Consider the following 19,811-nt stretch of genomic DNA (forward strand, 5'->3'; position numbering starts at 1 on the left):
CTCAAAAAATAGACTCTGTTCCATTCCGTGCGACGGCAAATTCCTCTTTGGTCAGAAACTGGAGGACATTTTAGAAAAAGCTGGCGACAAGAAAAAAGGGTTTCCTCGTTTTCCAGTGGATATCAGACGGCCTTATTTTCGGAGAGGAAAATTCAATAGAGGTCGCCCCCCAGGAGATAGAAGGAACTGGGACTATAGAGATAGAAGAGGATCGGGGTACATGTTTAAGGGCCCCTCCACATCCACAAAAAAGCCCTCCCAATGACGCCAAGCTGGAAGTAGGGGGAAGGCTTTCTTTCTATCTTCACGCCTGGTTAAATATTTCCCCCAGTCGTTGGGCGTTGAATGTTGTCGGCGACGGACTAAAAATAAAATGTATTCATCCACCTCGACAGACTTTTGTGTTGACACCATGCAGAAAACTTCCAGAGGAACAACTAGCTCTGGTAACAGAGGTATTGGGGCTAGTTCTAAAAAAAGTCCTAGTAGAAGTTCCAAAGGAAGAAGGAGAGGGGTTTTATTCCCCTCTCTTCTTAATACGAAAGCCAGATGGCTCACTAAGGACTATTGTCAACTTAAAAAAACTCAACCGGTCAATAAAAAATTACTCCTTCAAGATGGAGTCGGTAGGCTCAGCAATAAAGATACTGTTCCCGGACTGCTTCATGGCAGCTATAGACTTAAAAGACGCTTACTACCATGTCCCACTCATCGGGACTATCAAAGGTTTCTGAGAGTAGCAGTGATTGTCCAAGGACAACTCAAACACTACCAGTATGCTGCCCTTCCATTTGGTCTATCAATAGCACCAAGAATATTTACAAAATTAATGTCGGAAGTCATGTCCTTCCTTTGTTCCCGGGACATAGTCATTGTTCCGTACCTAGACGACTTCCTGGTAATAGGAAGGTCAATAGATCACTGTCATGATCTCTGCAGGCAGAGATCATAGCAAGCCTATAGAGGGACAAGCTCTCGGAAGATGGAACTATACTGACCATGAACTAAGCCTGCCGCGCAACTAGAAATAGCCAGGTAGCATTTCCTATTTATCGCTAGATGCCCAGCTCTGGCCTAAGACCTAAATAGCTAGCAGAGGGAAATATAAGACCTGGCTCACCTCTAGAGAAATATTCCAAAGAAGACAGTAGCCCCCCACATATAATGACGGTGAGTTCAGATGAAACAACAAACGCAGCAGGAAAATAGTCTTAGCAAATTTGAGGTCCGCTTACTAGATAGCAGAAGACAGATAGTATACTTTCATGGTCAGCAGAAAAACACTAACAAAACACCATCCAGAGATTACCTTAAACTCTGGCATTAACTCATAACGCCAGAGTAGCAATCCCTGATCAACGAGAGCTTTCCAGACACAGTAACAAAACTTCAGCTGTGAACTGGAACAAATAGGCAAAACAAAACATGGACAAAAGTCCAACTTATCTAGTAGTTGTCTAGAAGCAGGAACAAGCACTGAGAGGCATCAGATAACATTGTTGACCGGCAAGAAACCACCAGAGAAATGAGCTTAAATAGCGACACCCACTACTGATGGAACCAGGTGAAACAGGAAAGAGGATGACAAGTCCAATTCCACAAGCGGCCACCGGGGGAGCCCAGAATCCAAATTCACAACAGTACCCCCCCCTCAAGGAGGGGGCACCGAACCCTCACCAGATCCACCAGGGCGACCAGGATGAGCCCTATGGAAGGCACGAACAAGATCAGAAGCATGAACATCAGATGCATTGACCCAAGAATTATCCTCCTGGCCGTAACCCTTCCAGTTGACCAGATACTGGAGTTTCCGTCTGGAAACACGAGAGTCCAAAATTTTCTCCACAACGTACTCCAACTCACCCTCAACCAACACCGGAGCAGGAGGCTCAACTGAAGGTACAACAGGTACCTCATACCTGCGCAATAACGACCGATGAAAAACGTTATGAATGGAAAAGGACGCAGGGAGGTCCAAACGGAAAGAAACAGGATTAAGAATCTCCAATATTCTATAAGGGCCGATGAACCGAGGTTTAAACTTAGGAGAAGAGACCCTCATAGGGACAAAACGAGAAGACAACCACACTAAATCTCCAACACAAAGCCGAGAACCAACACGACGATGACGGTTGGCAAAACGCTGAGTCTTCTCCTGGGACAACTTCAAATTGTCCATAACCTGCCCCCAGATGTGATGCAATCTCTCCACCACCGCATCCACTCCAGGACAATCCGAGGACTCCACCTGACCGGAGGAAAATCGAGGGTGAAACCCCGAATTACAGAAAAACGGGGACACCAAGGTGGAAGAACTGGCCCGATTATTGAGGGCGAACTCTGCCAATGGCAAAAAAGCAACCCAATCATCCTGGTCAGCAGAGACAAAACACCTCAGATATGTCTCAAGGGTCTGATTAGTCCGCTCGGTCTGGCCATTAGTCTGAGGGTGAAAAGCAGACGAAAAAGACAAATCTATGCCCATCCTAGCACAGAATGCCCGCCAAAATCTAGACACAAATTGGGTACCTCTGTCAGAAACAATATTCTCAGGAATACCGTGCAATCGGACAACATTCTGAAAAAACAGAGGAACCAACTCAGAAGAAGAAGGCAACTTGGGCAGAGGAACCAAATGGACCATTTTAGAGAAACGGTCACAGACCACCCAGATGACAGACATCTTCTGGGAAACAGGCAGATCTGAAATAAAATCCATCGAGATGTGTGTCCAAGGCCTCTTAGGAATAGGCAAGGGCAACAGCAGTCCGCTAGCCCGAGAACTACAAGACTTGGCCCGAGCACAAACGTCACATGACTGCACAAAGACTCGCACATCTCGTGACAGGGAAGGCCACCAGAAGGATCTTGCCACCAAATCCCTGGTACCAAAAATTCCGGGATGACCTGCCAATGCAGAAGAATGTACCTCAGAGATGACTCTGATGGTCCAATCATCCGGAACAAACAGTCTATCAGGCGGACAACGATCCGGTCTATCCGCCTGAAACTCTTGCAAGGACCGCCGCAGATCAGGAGAAACGGCCGACAAAATTACTCCCTCCCTAAGGATACCTGTGGGTTCAGAATTACCAGGAGAGTCCGGGTCAAAACTCCTAGAAAGGGCATCTGCCTTAACATTCTTAGAACCCGGTAGGTATGACACCACAAAATTAAAGCGAGAAAAAAAATAAAGACCAGCGCGCCTGTCTAGGATTCAGGCGTCTGGCAGTCTCAAGATAAATCAAATTTTTGTGGTCAGTCAATACCACCACCTGATGCCTAGCCCCCTCGAGCCAATGGCGCCACTCCTCAAACGCCCACTTCATGGCCAAAAGCTCCCGATTCCCAACATCATAATTCCGCTCTGCGGGCGAAAATTTGCGAGAAAAGAAGGCACAAGGCCTAATGACGGAGCAGTCGGAACCTTTCTGTGACAACACTGCCCCAGCTCCGATCTCCGAAGCGTCAACCTCAACCTGAAAAGGCAGATTCACATCAGGCTGACGCAACACAGGGGCAGAGGCAAAACGGCGCTTAAGCTCCTGAAAGGCCTCTACAGCATGAGGGGACCAATTAGCAACATCAGCGCCTTGTCTGGTCAAATCAGTCAGTGGTTTAACGACATCCGAAAAACCAGCAATAAATCGGCGGTAAAAGTTGGCAAAGCCCAAAAATCTCTGAAGACCCTTAAGAGAGGAGGGCTGAGTCCAGTCACAAATAGCTTGCACCTTGACGGGATCCATCTCAATGGAAGAGGGAGAAAAAATATACCCCAAAAAGGAAATTTTCTGGACCCCAAAAACGCACTTAGACCCCTTCACACATAAAGAATTAGACCGCAGAACCTGAAAAACTCTCCTGACCTGCTGGACATGAGAGTCCCAGTCATCAGAAAAAATCAGAATATCATCCAGATATATTATCATAAATTTATCCAGAAAATCGCGGAAAATATCATGCATAAAAGACTGGAAAACTGAAGGGGCATTAGAAAGACCAAAAGGCATGACCAAATACTCAAAGTGGCCCTCGGGCGTATTAAATGCGGTCTTCCACTCATCCCCCTGCCTGATCCGCACCAAATTATACGCCCCACGAAGATCAATTTTCGAGAACCACTTAGCACCCTCTATACGAGCAAACAAATCAGTAAGCAATGGCAATGGGTATTGATACTTAACAGTGATCTTATTCAGAAGCCGATAATCAATACATGGTCTCAAAGAGCCGTCTTTTTTTGAGACAAAGAAAAACCCAGCTCCCAAGGGAGAAGAAGATGGACGAATATGTCCCTTTTCCAAAGACTCCTTTATATATTCCCGCATAGCAGCATGTTCCGGCACAGACAAATTAAACAAACGACCCTTTGGATATTTACAACCCGGTATCAAATCTATGGCACAATCGCACTCACGGTGCGGAGGTAACGACCCAAGCTTGGGTTCGTCAAAGACGTCTTGATAATCAGAGAGGAACTCAGGGACTTCAGAGGGAATGGACGACGAAATAGAAACCAAAGGTACGTCCCCATGAATACCCTTACATCCCCAGCTCAACACAGACATTGCTCTCCAGTCCAAGACTGGGTTGTGAGACTGCAACCATGGCAATCCCAGTACCAAATCGTCATGTAAATTATACAGCACCAGGAAACGAATAATCTCCTGGTGATCCGGATTGATACGCATGGTTACTTGTGTCCAGTATTGTGGTTTATTATTAGCCAATGGGGTGGAGTCAATCCCCTTCAGAGGAATAAGAGTCTCCAAAGGCTCTAAATCAAAACCACAACGATTGGCAAAGGACCAATCCATAAGACTCAGAGCGGCGCCAGAGTCAACATAGGCGTCCGTGGCAATGGATGACAAAGAGCAAATCAGGGTTACAGACAAAATAAACTTAGACTGAATGGTGCCAATGGAAACAGACTTATCAAGCTTCTTTGTACGCCTAGAGCATGCTGATATAACATGAGTAGAATCCCCACAATAGAAACACAATCCATTCTTCCGTCTAAAATTCTGTCGCTCGCTCCTGGACAGAATTCTATCACACTGCATACTTTCTGGCGTCTTTTCCATAGACACCGCCAGATGGTGCACCGGTTTGCGCTCCCGCAGACGCCTATCAATCTGAATAGCCATTGTCATGGACTCATTCAGACCTGCAGGCAAAGGGAACCCCACCATAACATCCTTAACGGCATCAGAGAGACCTTCTCTGAAAGTTGCCGCCAAGGCGCACTCATTCCACTGAGTAAGCACAGACCATTTACGGAATTTTTGGCAGAAAACTTCAGCTTCGTCTTGCCCCTGAGATAGTGCCATCAAAGTTTTTTCTGCCTGAAGTTCCAAATGAGGTTCCTCATAAAGCAAGCCCAAGGCCAGAAAAAACGCATCCACATCGCGTAACGCAGGATCCCCTGCTGGCAATGAGAAGGCCCAATCTTGAGGGTCACCCCTGAGCAAGGAAATCACAATCCTAACCTGCTGAGCAGGGTCTCCAGCTGAACGAGACTTCAGGGACAAATAAAGCTTACAATTATTTCGGAAATTCTGGAAGCTAGCTCTATTCCCTGTGAAGAACTCCGGCAAAGGAATTCTCGGCTCAGATACCGGAGCATGTACCACAAAATCTTGTAAATTTTGTACTTTCGTGATGAGATTATTCAAACCCGCAGTTACACTCTGGAGATCCATTATTGTCAGGTGCACACAGAGCATACAGAGATTAGGAGGAGAGAGAGAAAAAAGACTGCAGCAAGGCAGACTGGAGGAAAAAAAAAAAAAAAAAAAAAAAAATTCCAGCAGACTTCTTATAACTCTCCTTTCTCAACCTGGGTCTTTAACACTTTATTGGCCGGTCAAACTGTCATGATCTCTGCAGGCAGAGATCATAGCAAGCCTATAGAGGGACAAGCTCTCGGAAGATGGAACTATACTGACCATGAACTAAGCCTGCCGCGCAACTAGAAATAGCCAGGTAGCATTTCCTATTTATCGCTAGATGCCCAGCTCTGGCCTAAGACCTAAATAGCTAGCAGAGGGAAATATAAGACCTGGCTCACCTCTAGAGAAATATTCCAAAGAAGACAGTAGCCCCCCACATATAATGACGGTGAGTTCAGATGAAACAACAAACGCAGCAGGAAAATAGTCTTAGCAAATTTGAGGTCCGCTTACTAGATAGCAGAAGACAGATAGTATACTTTCATGGTCAGCAGAAAAACACTAACAAAACACCATCCAGAGATTACCTTAAACTCTGGCATTAACTCATAACGCCAGAGTAGCAATCCCTGATCAACGAGAGCTTTCCAGACACAGTAACAAAACTTCAGCTGTGAACTGGAACAAATAGGCAAAACAAAACATGGACAAAAGTCCAACTTATCTAGTAGTTGTCTAGAAGCAGGAACAAGCACTGAGAGGCATCAGATAACATTGTTGACCGGCAAGAAACCACCAGAGAAATGAGCTTAAATAGCGACACCCACTACTGATGGAACCAGGTGAAACAGGAAAGAGGATGACAAGTCCAATTCCACAAGCGGCCACCGGGGGAGCCCAGAATCCAAATTCACAACAGATCACTGTCTTGCACAAATAGAAGAAGTGACTACGACCCTAGCAGTATTAGGTTGGGAGATAAATGTCGCCAAGTCGAGATTAACACCAGAGAAAGTTCAGTCCTTCCTGGGGTTGGTTCTGGACTCCACGCGTCAACTGTCTCCTGTCGGAGAGCAAAATATCCAAAATACAATGTCTTGTGGAACTGGCGATACATCAGCCTGTGATGACGCTAAGAAAGGCGATGTCTCTGCTAGGGTCACTAACATCCTGTATTCCCGCTGTAAAATGGGCACAGTTCCACCTGAGGCAATTGCAGTGGGAGGTCCTGTCAACACAAAGGTTGTTAGAAGGGCATTTGGAGGGAAAAGTTCGTCTCTCGTTATGCGTCAGATTCCCTAGTCTGGTGGTCAGTGAGGGATCACTTAAGCTCAGGGGTTCAGTGGCTAACTCCGGTAGAAGACGTGATCACAACGGACGCGAGTGGTACAGGATGGGGTGCACATCTAGGGACCCTTTCCATATAGGGGTCCTGGTCCCATACAGAAAAATATCAAACATCCAATATAAGAGAGTTATGGGCTGTAGAAAGCAGTAAGACATTTCCTTCCAATCCTTCAGGGTCGTCATTCCAGAGTTATGTCCGACAATTACGCAGTGGTAGCCTATATCAATCATCAGGGGGGGACGAGGTCCCTTTCACTCATGAGGGCAACATCGGCGCTTCTTCAGTTGGCAGAATCTCACCTACTGTCCCTCACAGCTCTGCACATAAAGGGGGTCGAAAACACAAAGGCGGACTACTTAAGTCGCAAAAAGCTAAGACAGGGAGAATGGTTGCTGAATTCCAGGGTATTCCAACAAATAGTGCAGGCCTGGGGCGAACCGGTTATAGACTTGTTTTCCACGCTTCACAACAGGAAGGTGGAGAGGTTCTGCTCGTTAGACCCGAGGGGGAACCCGGTTGCAGTGGATGCCCTCCGAATACCGTGGAGGTTCAGCCTCGCTTACGTGTTTCCACCGATATCATTTATTCCGGTTGTAGTGAGGAAGATCAGGATGGAGCAGGCAAGAGTGATACTGATTGCTCCATTTTGGCCGAAAAGACCATGGTTTTCTCTCCTAAGACAAATGTCGGTAACCGATCCATGGATCCTACCAGAGGTCCCGGACCTGCTTACCCAGGGTCCAGTATGCCACTCTCAAGTGAAGGGCTTCCATCTAGCAGCCTGGAATTTGAGAGGGCATTACTGAGCCGACAGGGATTCTCGCCAGGGCTAGTCTCCACCCTGATGAAAAGTAGAAAGCCGATTACATCGAGAATTTATGGTAGGACATGAAAGAGGTTTCTAGAGTTTTTAGGACAACCTTTGTCGGATGAGGCTCCTGTGGGTGCTATTTTAGAGTTTCTGCAAGCAGGCTTACAGCTAGGATTGGCTAACAATACACTTAAGGTTCAAGTGTCAGCATTAGGAGCTTTATATCATTGTAATTTAGCCTCCAATAAGTGGGTTGCCCATTTCATTAAATCATGTAGTAGGTCTAGACCTGTAGTAATTCAGAGAATTCCTCCCTGGGATTTAAATCTGGTTTTAGATGCTCTAACTAAGAGTCCTTTTGAGCCTTGGCAAGAATTATCGATAAAATTTCTCACTCTAAAAACGGTACTATTAGTATCTTTGACATCTGCACGTAGGGTGAGTGACTTGCAAGCCCTGTCCATTTGTCCTCCATACACTCAGATATATGACGACAGGGTGTTCTAAGACCAGATCTGGCTTATCTACCTAAGGTAGTTCTTAAATTTCATAAGAGTCAGGAGATTGTATTACCCTCATTTTGTGTTAATCCAAAAAATCCAGGTGAGGAGAGGTTTCACACTCTTGATGTAAGAAGGTCTATGTTACAGTACATATCCTTAACCAGTCGGTGGAGGAAAGATCAGTCTCTATTTGTAGCTTTCCAGGGTGGCAGGAAAGGTCATGGGGTGTCCAAAGGTACTATTGCCAGGTGGATTAGGGAGGCCATTAGCTTATCCTATGCTGCATGTGGCGTTCCGATCCCTGATGGCATCAAGGCTCACTCCACCAGGGCCGTGGCTACTTCCTGGGCTGAAAAAGCAGAGGTATCGATAGATCAAATTTGTAAGGCCGCTACCTGGTCCTCTCCGTCTACCTTCTTTAGACACTACCGGCTAGATCTATCCTCCTCGTCTGACCTTACCTTTGGTAGAAGGGTGCTACAAGCGGTTGTCCCTCCCTAAGGTGGTTCTTTCTCCAAAAATCTCTCAGGTGTGCTGTCATGGGAGACGGGAAAACACCAAGGTTGCTTACCGGTAGCCGGTTTTTCCGGAGCCCATGACAGCACCTGTATATTCCCTCCCTTCTTTTTTTCACCCTTTGGTGCGCACTTTTTAGCTGAGTGTATTTTGTTATAATTATGATGTGGTGATGGATTACCATGTACTAACCAAGGGGGCCTCTCATGCTCTGAAAACCAACTGAAGCGAGGGAGATGTACCGCCCTTTTATTTCAGTAGGTTTCCTGTCCTGACTGGGCGGATCCCTCTCTCAGGTGTGCTGTCATGGGCTCCGGAAAAACCGGCTACCGGTAAGTAACCTTGGTGTATCTCCCTAAAGTGGCAACAAGTTATCATTGATCACAGGAGATTTCCTTCCTTCATTTCATGACAATCCGTCAGGTCCGGAGGAAGAGAAGCTTCATATGTTGCATGTAAGGAGAGCAGTCTTGAGTTACATAGACAGAACCCGTTCCTGGGGAAGGGCTCTGTTTATTTCTTTTCAGGGCCTCAAAAAAGGTCATGGGGTTACAAAGGCTAACTTGTCCCGATGGATCAGGGATGCCATCTGTCTAGCTTACTCAGCAAAAGACGAGAATCCTCCAGAAGGAGTGAAGACACATTCTGCTCGGGCTATGGCATCCTCTTGGGCGGAGAAAGCAAACATCCCCATTGATCTTCATCATCTGACTTGGCTTTTGGTAGAGCTGTCCTCAGCACGGTGATCCCAACCAGGTGACTGTTTTCTGCAAATCTCTCATGTGGGTGCTGTCGTGGCGAAGAGTTAAAAGCCGGATTACTTACCGGTAATGCTCTTTTAATCAGTCCACGACAGCACCCACTCACTACCCTCCGTAATAAGATACATTATGAATAGAATAATTGTTTACTCACGAATGGACATTTATAAATAAGATTATATATAAAAATTGTGAATAAGTGTTTAAACTAACACCTACGGTTCCTCTCGTACTCTGAAAAACAACTGAGGAGGAGAGGAGGACCACCCCTTTTATTTCTGTAGGTTTCCTGTTCCTATGGGCGGATCCCTCTCATGTGGGTGCTGTCGTGGACTCCTTAAAAGAGCATTACCGGTAAGTAATCCGGCTTTTTTTTCTCATTAATGTACACTCTGCACCCCATCTTGACTGGAAAAAAAAAAAAAAGTAATGTGACATTTTTGCATTTTCGAAACTAAACCCCTCAAGGAATGTATGTAGATGCATGGTGAGCACCTTGAACCCCCAGGTGCCTCACAGAAGTTTATAATGTTGAGCCGTGAAAATAATTCTCGCAAAAATGTTATTTTGCATTTTCCGTTCACCCATGACGGCACACCTGAGAGTGATCCGCCCGGCCAGGACAGGAAACCTACTGAAATATAAAAGGCGGTACCTCTCCCCCCTCGCTTCAATTGGGTTTCCTGTCCTGACAGAGACCCTCGTGCTGAAACCCTGGGCGGGTTGAAGGTTTATCCATCTACTCACCCATGCCTGTCCCGGCTTTGATTGAACAGGCAAGAGCGCTTGTATGCCGGCCTTCAGGTGGTGGAATCGCCGTCCACGGGTCCTGTGGGGCCTCGGTCGTGGGGTGACACAGTCATGGGCCAAGCGGCACTTCTGTGGCCACAATGCCGCTCTGCCCCCTGACCGCTGCTCCATAGTGAGCCCGGCTTCTGGGGGCGCGCACCGGTGACAGTGCGGGAGGCACGCTGGGAATGGGCGTACCCATGTGGCATCAGGAGGCGTGCATGCAATTTCTCCTGAGTACGCAGATACCCCATATGTGGGGGGATACTACTTTTGAGGCACAATGCAAAGCTCAGAAGGGAAAAGGCGCCATATTGGAGTTCAGGTTTTGCTGGAATGGTTTAAGGATGCCATAATTTTACCTTTATACAAGTCACTAGTTCGACCACACTTAGAATACTGTGCACAGTTCTGGTCTCCGGTGTATAAGAAAGACATAGCTGAACTGGAGCGGGTGCAGAGAAGAGCGACCAAGGTTATTAGAGGACTGGGGGGTCTGCAATACCAAGATAGGTTATTACACTTGGGGCTATTTAGTTTGGAAAAACGAAGGCTAAGGGGTGATCTTATGTTAATGTATAAATATATGAGGGGACAGTACAAAGACCTTTCTGATGATCTTTTTAATCATAGACCAGGGACAAGGGGGCATCCTCTACATCTGGAGGAAAGAAGGTTTAAGCATAATAACAGACGCAGATTCTTTACTGTAAGAGCAGTGAGACACTGGAACTCTCTGCCGTATGATGTTGTAATGAGTGATTCATTACTTAAATTTAAGAGGGGACTGGATACCTTTCTGGAAAAGTATAATGTTACAGGGTACATACACTAGATTCCTTGATAGGGCGTTGATCCAGGGAACTAGTCTGATTGCCGTATGTGGAGTCGGGAAGGAATTTTTTTTCCCCAAGGTGGAGCTTACTCTTTGCCACATGGGGTTTTTTTGCCTTCCTCTGGATCAACATGTTAGGGCATGTTAGGTTAGGCTATGGGTTGAACTAGATGGACTTAAAGTCTTCCTTAAACCTTAATAACTATGTAACTAGGTCACATTGGCCGATCCCCTGAGGTGCCAGAACAGAAATCCCCTATATGTGAACATATTATTTATGAATAAAATGTTGTTATCTTTATATAGCGCCAACATATTCTGCAGCGCTTTACAATTCAACAGTTCATATACAATTCATAAGTAACATTCAAAGTAATACAATAATTAAAGCAAAATAATGATGATCCCGCCCACATTTTACAATCTATACTCCCCAATTAATTCATCTCTAGATTACTAGAATTACTAGAACCACTAGAGTGGTGCAGTGATCATATTGACACCATGTGCCTCATTGAATTTTATACCATTGAGCGATGAAGAAATAATTACATTTTTACCAGTAAACAAAGATTTTAGCCCCAGATTTTACTTTTTCACACAAATGGGTAAAAATGGCACCAAAATTTGTCCCACAATTTAAACTGAATGTGGCAATGCCCCCATATGTGGCTATACAGTATTACTTAGCCATACGGAGAGACTAGGGAGGAATGGAGCACTATTTGCCTCCTGGAGCGCAGATTTTCCTAGAACAGTTTGTGTATTTCATATGCAGAGCCCCTAATTGGTAGAAGAGCTGAATCCCACCCAAACCCCTTTCCTCAAGAGACCCCTTTCTTGAAATTATACTTCTTGGGAAATTTATCTACAGGTGTAGTTACTATTTTGACTCCATGGGAATTTTCCAGAAACAAGCAGCACTGTTGCAGAGTGAAAATTGCCGTTACAGTCACCAGTACGTTATGCCCAGCCCATGCTTCTGGAGACACGAACCTGTAAATTAGGTGGTGGGCTTTCATGGCTTCAAAAATGCCCAATGTGGATACAATATGTGGTTTCGATACTGTGCGGCTCAGAAGGGAGGGGAGGTTTTAGATTTCGAAGTGGAGAATTTTCTGAATTTCTTTTGGTGGGCAAGGAGCCATTTTGGTTTTCCGGTCATTCCACATGTGGTAAAATTGATTAAGGCAGTTTTGTTCTTCGGGTCAGTATTATTACAGCAATACCTCATTTATCTTTTTTTTTTTTTTTTTCATTTGTGCTGATGGAACTATATGGCGTGAGGTTTTTTACATTTTCAGCCATACCATGTTTATTTCAGTCTTTTGGATCACATTTTATTGAACTTGTTGATGAAGCTTTTTTTTAGTTGCCTTGCTTTTTATTGAATTTTTTTGTTATGATCACTAAAGGGGTTAACTAGTGGTACAGTTTTATAGGTTGGGTCGTTCTGGACATGGCGATACCAAGTATGTGTGCTTCTATTGTTTTAATAATTTTTTTTTTAAATATTTATAGGTACAATATCTTCTGGTATTTTTTTTTTTTTTTTTTTTTTTCAATTTTAATGTTTTTTTGGTTTTTTGTTTGTTTTTTTGCAGGCTGATTGCTTGTACAACATGGGGATTAAGCAGCATCCCTGTGCTGTAGAAACGGTCTGCTCTGCACTGACACGAGAAAGGTGCTGTTCATGCAGTGTGCAGGATCAGCAACTTTCCTAGCTCTGGTGTCCCGGATGTCTTCATGACGACTTGGGGTCACCGTGGCAACGATTGGGATCCCGCGTCACGCTGCTGGGTCACCGATCCAAAGGTAGAGGGGGTCGTCATCCCTCTGCCAGCTCACGAATGCTGTGAATGCGTTTGATTGCAGCATTTAGGGGGTTAAAGTGCAGGAGCAGCGTGAGACTGCTCCTGGCACTTAATGCTGGATGTCAGCTGTCAGTTGACTGACACCTGCCAGCAATCGCCTGTATGTGCTGGCGATGACTTAATAATCTGTCCCTGATCAAATAGGCCCACGGCACTGGGACAGATTATTATTAGTGATGAGCGAGTATACTCGTTACTCGAGATTTCCCGAGCACGCTCGGGTGTCCTCTGAGTATATTTTAGTGCTCGGAGATCTAGTTTTCATCACTGCAGCAGAATGATTTACATCTGTTAGCCAGCTTGATTACATGTGGGGATTCCCTAGCAACCAGGCAACCCCACATGTACTTATGCTGGCTAGCAGCTGTAAATCATGCAGCTGCGTCAACAAATCTAAATCTCCGAGCACTTACAAATACTCGTAGACCCCCCCCCCCCGAGCATGCACGGGAAATCTCGAGCAATGAGTATACTCGCTCATCACTAATTATGTTAGATGGCAGAAAGGGGTTAAATTGAGATTCATAAGTTCTTTCTCTTGAGTGTTTGTTTAGTGCTTGTTCAGATGGATTATGGAGCCTATAAATATGCGCAAATATATAAAATCGGATGATAAGCTCCTCTGCACGTCAGGGCGTAATATGTGTGTGTGCATGTTGAACAACTGACTTGTGCTTGAGTTTTGTTTTTTTTAATTATCTCAATTTTTGTAGTGACTTTTCTTTTTTTCTATAGAACGGAGAGATACAACCTGTTAATGTAAATGTTGGTGAAACAGTTCTTCTTCCTGAATATGGAGGAACCAAAGTATTGCTTGATGATAAGGTATATACATCTGTTTTGATGCTTGTTTTTTTTTTTTTTTTTATGCTCTCAATTTATAAGTAAGATGCTAAGATCTGAACTTTTTTTTTCTTTTTTACAGGAATACTACCTATTCAGAGATGGTGACATTTTAGGAAAATATTTGTCATAACCACTTTTTTCACATTCTCCATTCCAGAAGCTAGTGAAAATTATGTATGTAATATAATGTATTTGCTACAATAAAATGAACGTATTTTTCACTTTGTACGCTTCACTATTTCATCAGTAATTTTCATCTGTTCTTTAAACCCCTTACCAACATTGGATGTACCAGTACGTCCTATTTTGAAGTGCATTCCCGCAAATAAAAATACTCGTACGTGTTAGCTCCTGTGCCCACATGATAGCTGTGAGGAGCAAGGCAGGCCCATGCTGTTTAAACATCAGGGGTGGGGAGCTATATAAACTTGGAAGTTTCCCTTTTTATAGTTAAATGTTTTACATGTCCCCTTATGTGATGGCTGTAACTGTTTTTTTCTCTTTTTGGTTTGGCTGTGATGTTAGGCTAGGTTCACATTTGCGGTTGAGTCCGCAGCGTCTCTTCTACAAACACATGATAATGCTGAATTGTTTTGTTTTTTTCCCGCAATAACTTGCGCACGACGGATAAAAAAACGCAACGTTTGCATGCGTTCGTGTTTTTTATGCGCATGCGTTTGAAAGGAAACATTGTTTCAAGAAGAATTTCCTTGAAACAAACCATGCCAAATGGGCATGGCTTATGGGATTTCTCTATATAAACCCTTGTGCAGATAATATCCTCACATTTTGCTCATGTGTCAAAATGGATCTTCGCATGGAGAGTTTCTATCGGAATCTAGATTTGGATGTCCGCTTGTTTCTTTCCTTTTCATTTGCTTGTGAACAGGAAAGGAAAAGAGAACAGAGAAGTCGGCGCTTTTGGCAGCACCCGATTCTTGAACTACGATAGAGCCGTGGAGCCTACCACTCCTTATTCAGGGATCTCCATGAGAACACACAGAAATATTTTGAGTACATGAGGATGTCTCAAGACAGCTTTATGGAATTGCTGGACCATGTACAAGTAGCCATCAGGAGGCACGACACCCAGCTCCGTAGAGCAATTCCTGCTGAGGAATGCCTGCTGGTGACACTAAGGTACGGAATATTTAAACATTAACGCCTGTCATAATTATTATTATTCTGCAATGTACTTAAAATGTTCCCTTTTTTTTGTTTAGCTTAAACACTGTCCTAAATATTATTGTTCTAAAAGCCATGTTCTTTCTTTTTTTCAAAATCCAAGTCATAAAAACTATTATTCTGATTTATATTTTTCTTTCTCTTTTTGGCAAATTCTTGGCTACCGGAGAGAGCCTATCATCGCTCCATTTTCAGTTCCGGATAGGAATTTCAACACTATCTGGGATTGTCGCAGACACCTGCTGGGCTTTGTGGGATGTTCTCCGTTCGGAATTTATCCCCCTACCCACCATGGATATCTGACGGAAAACTGCAGACCAATTTTTTGAAGTTTGTGATTTCCCCAACTGTTTGGGAGCAGTGGACGGAAAACATATCAGGATTACCAAACCGGCTGGAACTGGATCTGAGTACTTTAATTATAAAAAATATTTTTCCTTAGTGCTCATGGCGATTGCAGCTGCGGACTGTAGGTTTGTCGCCGTGGACATTGGATCTTTTGGTCTTGGTAATGGCTCCCAGACTTTTAAAAACTCGAACATGGTCCTAAGGTTGTATGGGAATCATTTTAATGTCCCCCTGCCACAACCTCTTCCCAACCTTCAAAGCTCGCCAATGCCATTTGTTGTGGTTGGGGATGAGGCCTTTCAGATGTGTGGAAGCCTCCAGAAACTATGCTCCATTCGGGACTTGAACCACACAAATAGGATTTTTAATTACAGACTGAACAGGGCAAGAAGAACTGTTGAGTGTGCCTTTGGTATCCTTGTCTCAAAATGGCACATTTTAGGGACAGCCATTAATCTAAAAATTGAGACTGTCGATGAGGTGGTCAAGGCATGTGTGGTTCTGCACAACTATATAATGGCTAAAGAGTGACCCAACATTGAACTTGATGAACCTGTTTCTAACCCATTGCCAGATTACAATCACCACCCTTTCAGGACAAACTGTGAAGTTGCCCAAATGAGGGATAAATTTGCGTCCTACTTTGTTTCTGAGTGGACGTCTGTCCTGGCAAGATGACATGGTTTAGTGTTCTTGTAATTTTGTGCAATGTTATGTACCTGTAGTTATATAAATTTACTTTGTTTGCTGACAATAAAACACCTATAGTTAAACATCTGTTCTAAGTGTCCTCTATATTAGAATATTAATTTTAAGAGGTTAATAAGGTGATCACCGGTTTACAACTACAGTTTTTATATAGTTCACTCACTGTATCATGCAGATTGCATGAGACAGGGATTGGATTATAACCAAATTGGGTTATGTAACCAATGCTGTACACTACTACTCTTCTCTCTGAGGTCAGTGCTATGGTAGGTGAAATTGGATTAGCTCAATCGTCTCTTCAGTCTGCATTTCTGTATTTCTATAGATAACTGCAGACTGAAGAGATGATGGCGTTAATCCACCTCATGTCTTTGCTCACCTGCCCGTGTGTCAGAACTAGTGCACTCAGGATGCAGAAAACACTGCATCCGGAGTGCACTAGTGCTGACACCTGGGCAGGTGAGCATTGTTGACCCCTGACCTTTCTTTGCTGTATTAATATATATATTTCTCTAGTTGCCTTCCACGACAGCCACGGCAGGTTGTCTCCATACCCTAATGGGGGACAAGAAGCACAAGAGGTTAAAACCCCCTCCCATTAACCAGTGTCTTTCCTGTTCCCCATGGGGCATGGAGAGGTTCCTGGTGCGCTGCGCAGCCGGCTCTGGCAGTGTACCTTATTTCTTGTGCCGGGCATTGGTGGTCGGGCCCCCAGGGCTTCCTCCTCCGTTGTGCTCCCGTCTCCTTGATTCTGGAACCGCATTCCCGGTCCTCCTGAGTCCCCTTGCGGGGGTAAAGCGGATGGGTGAGCCCATCCTGGAGGCCTCCCAGAGCTCTCCGGCGTCTCTCCCTCCTTGTGCGCGCTGTTCGGCGACCCGGAAGTCACGTGATGCTTCACTTCCGGGTCGGCGCTCCTGTGTGAAGGAGCGTTACTCTGCTGGAATGCTTGGCTGAACAGCGTGTGAGGCACGCTGCATCCTCGCACGCCTGCCTGTTACTACGGAGGGGGAGGGGCGGCTAATTGCCATGCGCTGGGGCAGCCTTATTTTCTATATAAGCTGCAGAAGACGTCTCAGGTAAGCCTGCTCAGCATGGAAACTTCTTGCCCAGCGCTCCCCAAGCCCCAGTATGTGTGGCAGGGACGGGTCCCATTTAAAGGTAGATTTCAGTGTACCTTATACTGCTTCCTCTCTCATTTCAGGGAGACAAGCCTGGCCATAAAACTACTAATAAGCGCAAATGTGCTACTTGTAATGGAAAACTGCCCTTAAAATGGGAGAAAAAATTATGCCAACCCTGTACGGACAAAGTAATCCGGGCTGAACATCCTTCATTGATTGAAGAGATACGTTCCTTGGTTTGACAGGAGTTTCAGACCTCTTTAGCCACGCTTGCCCCCCCCCTCTTCCGCCACCACCACCCTCACCTGGTCCATCACTTCCCAAAAAGAGGAAGATCCAGGAATATTCTGATTTAGAGTCTGATGGCTCTTGTGCGTCATCTTCAGTTAAATGGGAAGAGGTCCTACCTCATAAAACTGCTGAAATCAGAAAATACCTTTTCTCGGTCCCCCATGACAGCACTACGGAGAGAGGGGATCCGCCCTTCAGGGACAGGAAACCTACAGATAAAAGGGCGGTACCTCTCCCTCGCATCAGTTTGGTTTCCTGTCCCTGACGGGGAACCACTTTTCAGCAGTACCTGCACGAAGACGTCGTATCCAGTGGACCGGGACCGGACAGTCGGGTTCCGGCAGCGAGGAGCCTCCTGCCGTGGCTTGTCCGGCACCCGAAGACGCCACCGCTGGAACCGACGGGTTCTTCAGGGTGTGCGGGGGAGAGGCCGCCGCCAGACTCTGAGGGAGGAAGGGGCGCTGGACACCCGGAGCTCCTGAGCCGACCGCTGCACGCTCCGGGTGAGGAAAGATGGCCGCCGCTCCGGAAATGCGGCGTTAACTTCCGGGTCATCTCCGCGCACATGCGCGGTAATCTCTCCTCTCCCTGGGATGTGCGCATGACCGGAAGTGAGGCAGAACGCCGGGGGTGGCGCCGGATTCAAAAAAGGGAGATGGTGCACACGTAGTTGTCGCACTATCTCCCTTTAACCATGGAGGACAGCGATCCACAGCAGCTGCAGCCCAGGAAGCAGCACCATAAGAAGGGGGACCCAAAGAGCTCCAGAAGAAGTGGATCAAGCAGTCGATCCACACAGCGCAGCAGATCTGCTGCAGGGACTAACTCCCCTCCTCAAGAGGCTCCACTGCCAGACCCGGGCCCTCCTCCAGAACCGGTACCTGCCTCCACATCCGAATGGTGAGTGATCTCCGTGAAAGTATACATTTTTTATAATAGGGCTCCCTCTTCTCCCTTACTAGGGTAAGAAGAGCCTGAAGAAAAAGAAAAATAGGGTCTGCCCCACCTGTAACAAAGCTTTGCCGGTAACCTGGAGAAAAAAGCTTTGTAAATCTTGCATTCAGCGTTTATTATGTGAAGAAACCCCTGACTTCAGATCTAATTATAGTTTTAAGTTCAGATGCGAAGTTCAGAATGCCCTGTTATCTTCCAAAAAAGGGAAGGAAAAGGTGAAGGAGACGGTATATTCTCACTCTGTCCGATCCTCGTCTGAGGACGCGGACTCTGACGATTCCAAATAATCCCTATCTTCCTCCGATGAAGATTCAGGCCGTCAATGCTTCCCACTAGAGGAAGTGGACGCTTTAGTTAAAGCCGTCAGAGCCACTATGGGGGTCGAGGATCCCAGACCCAATAAAACGGCTCAAGATATTATGTTCGGAGGTCTGGGACAGAAAAAGCGGAGAGCTTTTCCGTTAAATTCCAATGTCCAGACACTGATCAAAAAAGAATGGGAAAAACCGGACAGGAGAAATTCTTCAGTACCCTCGCTTAAAAGAAAGTATCCCTTCGATGACTAGGCGTCCACTTCTTGGGACAAGGCACCCAAATTGGACGTAGCAGTGGCCAAAGCCGCGAAAAAATTTGCGCTCCCGTTTGAGGATATGGGTACCCTCAAAGACCCCTTAGACAAGAAAGCGGATACCTTTCTTAAAGGGGCTTGGGAATCGGCTGGGGGTAGCTTGAGACCTGCAGTCGTAGCGACCTGCACCTCCAGGTCTTTGATGGTGTGGGTTGACCAGCTGGAAAGCCAGATCAAGGACGGGTCACCCAGAAGTAAATTGCTAGACTCAATCCCTGCAATTAGAGCAGCAGCAGCATTCCTAGCGGACTCCTCAGCGGACTCAGTATGTTTAACATCCAAGGCCGCTGCCCTCTCCAACGCAGCCAGAAGGACCCTATGGCTTAAGAGCTGGCCAGGGGATCTCCAAACAAAGTTGAAATTGTGTTCTATCCCATGTGAAGGAAATTTCTTATTTGGGGAAACCCTGGATGACATCCTCCAGAAAGCAGGAGACAAAAAGAAGGGGTTTCCAAATCTGGGGCCAGCCCCATTTAAACAGTCCTTTCGGAACCGTAAATTTTTTCGTCGGAGACCTCCCAGAGAACAGAATAAATGGGAAGAAGGGAGAAGGCGAGATAGAGGTTACCTCTTTGGCAATACCTCCCGTGATAAAAAAAAAAACCCTCCAAATGACATCCT

General features: G+C 45.7%; 1 protein-coding gene across 1 annotated transcript in view; it reads left to right on the top strand.

Moving 5' to 3' along the window:
* The window catches only part of HSPE1 (heat shock protein family E (Hsp10) member 1), a 127,627-nt gene extending 113,446 nt beyond the window's left edge, over window positions 1-14,181 (top strand). Inside the window, exons 3-4 of the mRNA XM_077275642.1 lie at window positions 13,845-13,934; window positions 14,035-14,181. Of these exons, the coding sequence (XP_077131757.1) occupies window positions 13,845-13,934; window positions 14,035-14,085 (141 nt within the window). The 3' untranslated portion in view covers window positions 14,086-14,181. The remainder of the gene's footprint in view (window positions 1-13,844; window positions 13,935-14,034) is intronic.
* Window positions 14,182-19,811: the final 5,630 nt, after the last annotated feature.

This window comes from Ranitomeya variabilis, chromosome 7 (assembly GCF_051348905.1).
Source record: "Ranitomeya variabilis isolate aRanVar5 chromosome 7, aRanVar5.hap1, whole genome shotgun sequence".
Classification (NCBI taxonomy): domain Eukaryota; kingdom Metazoa; phylum Chordata; class Amphibia; order Anura; family Dendrobatidae; genus Ranitomeya; species Ranitomeya variabilis.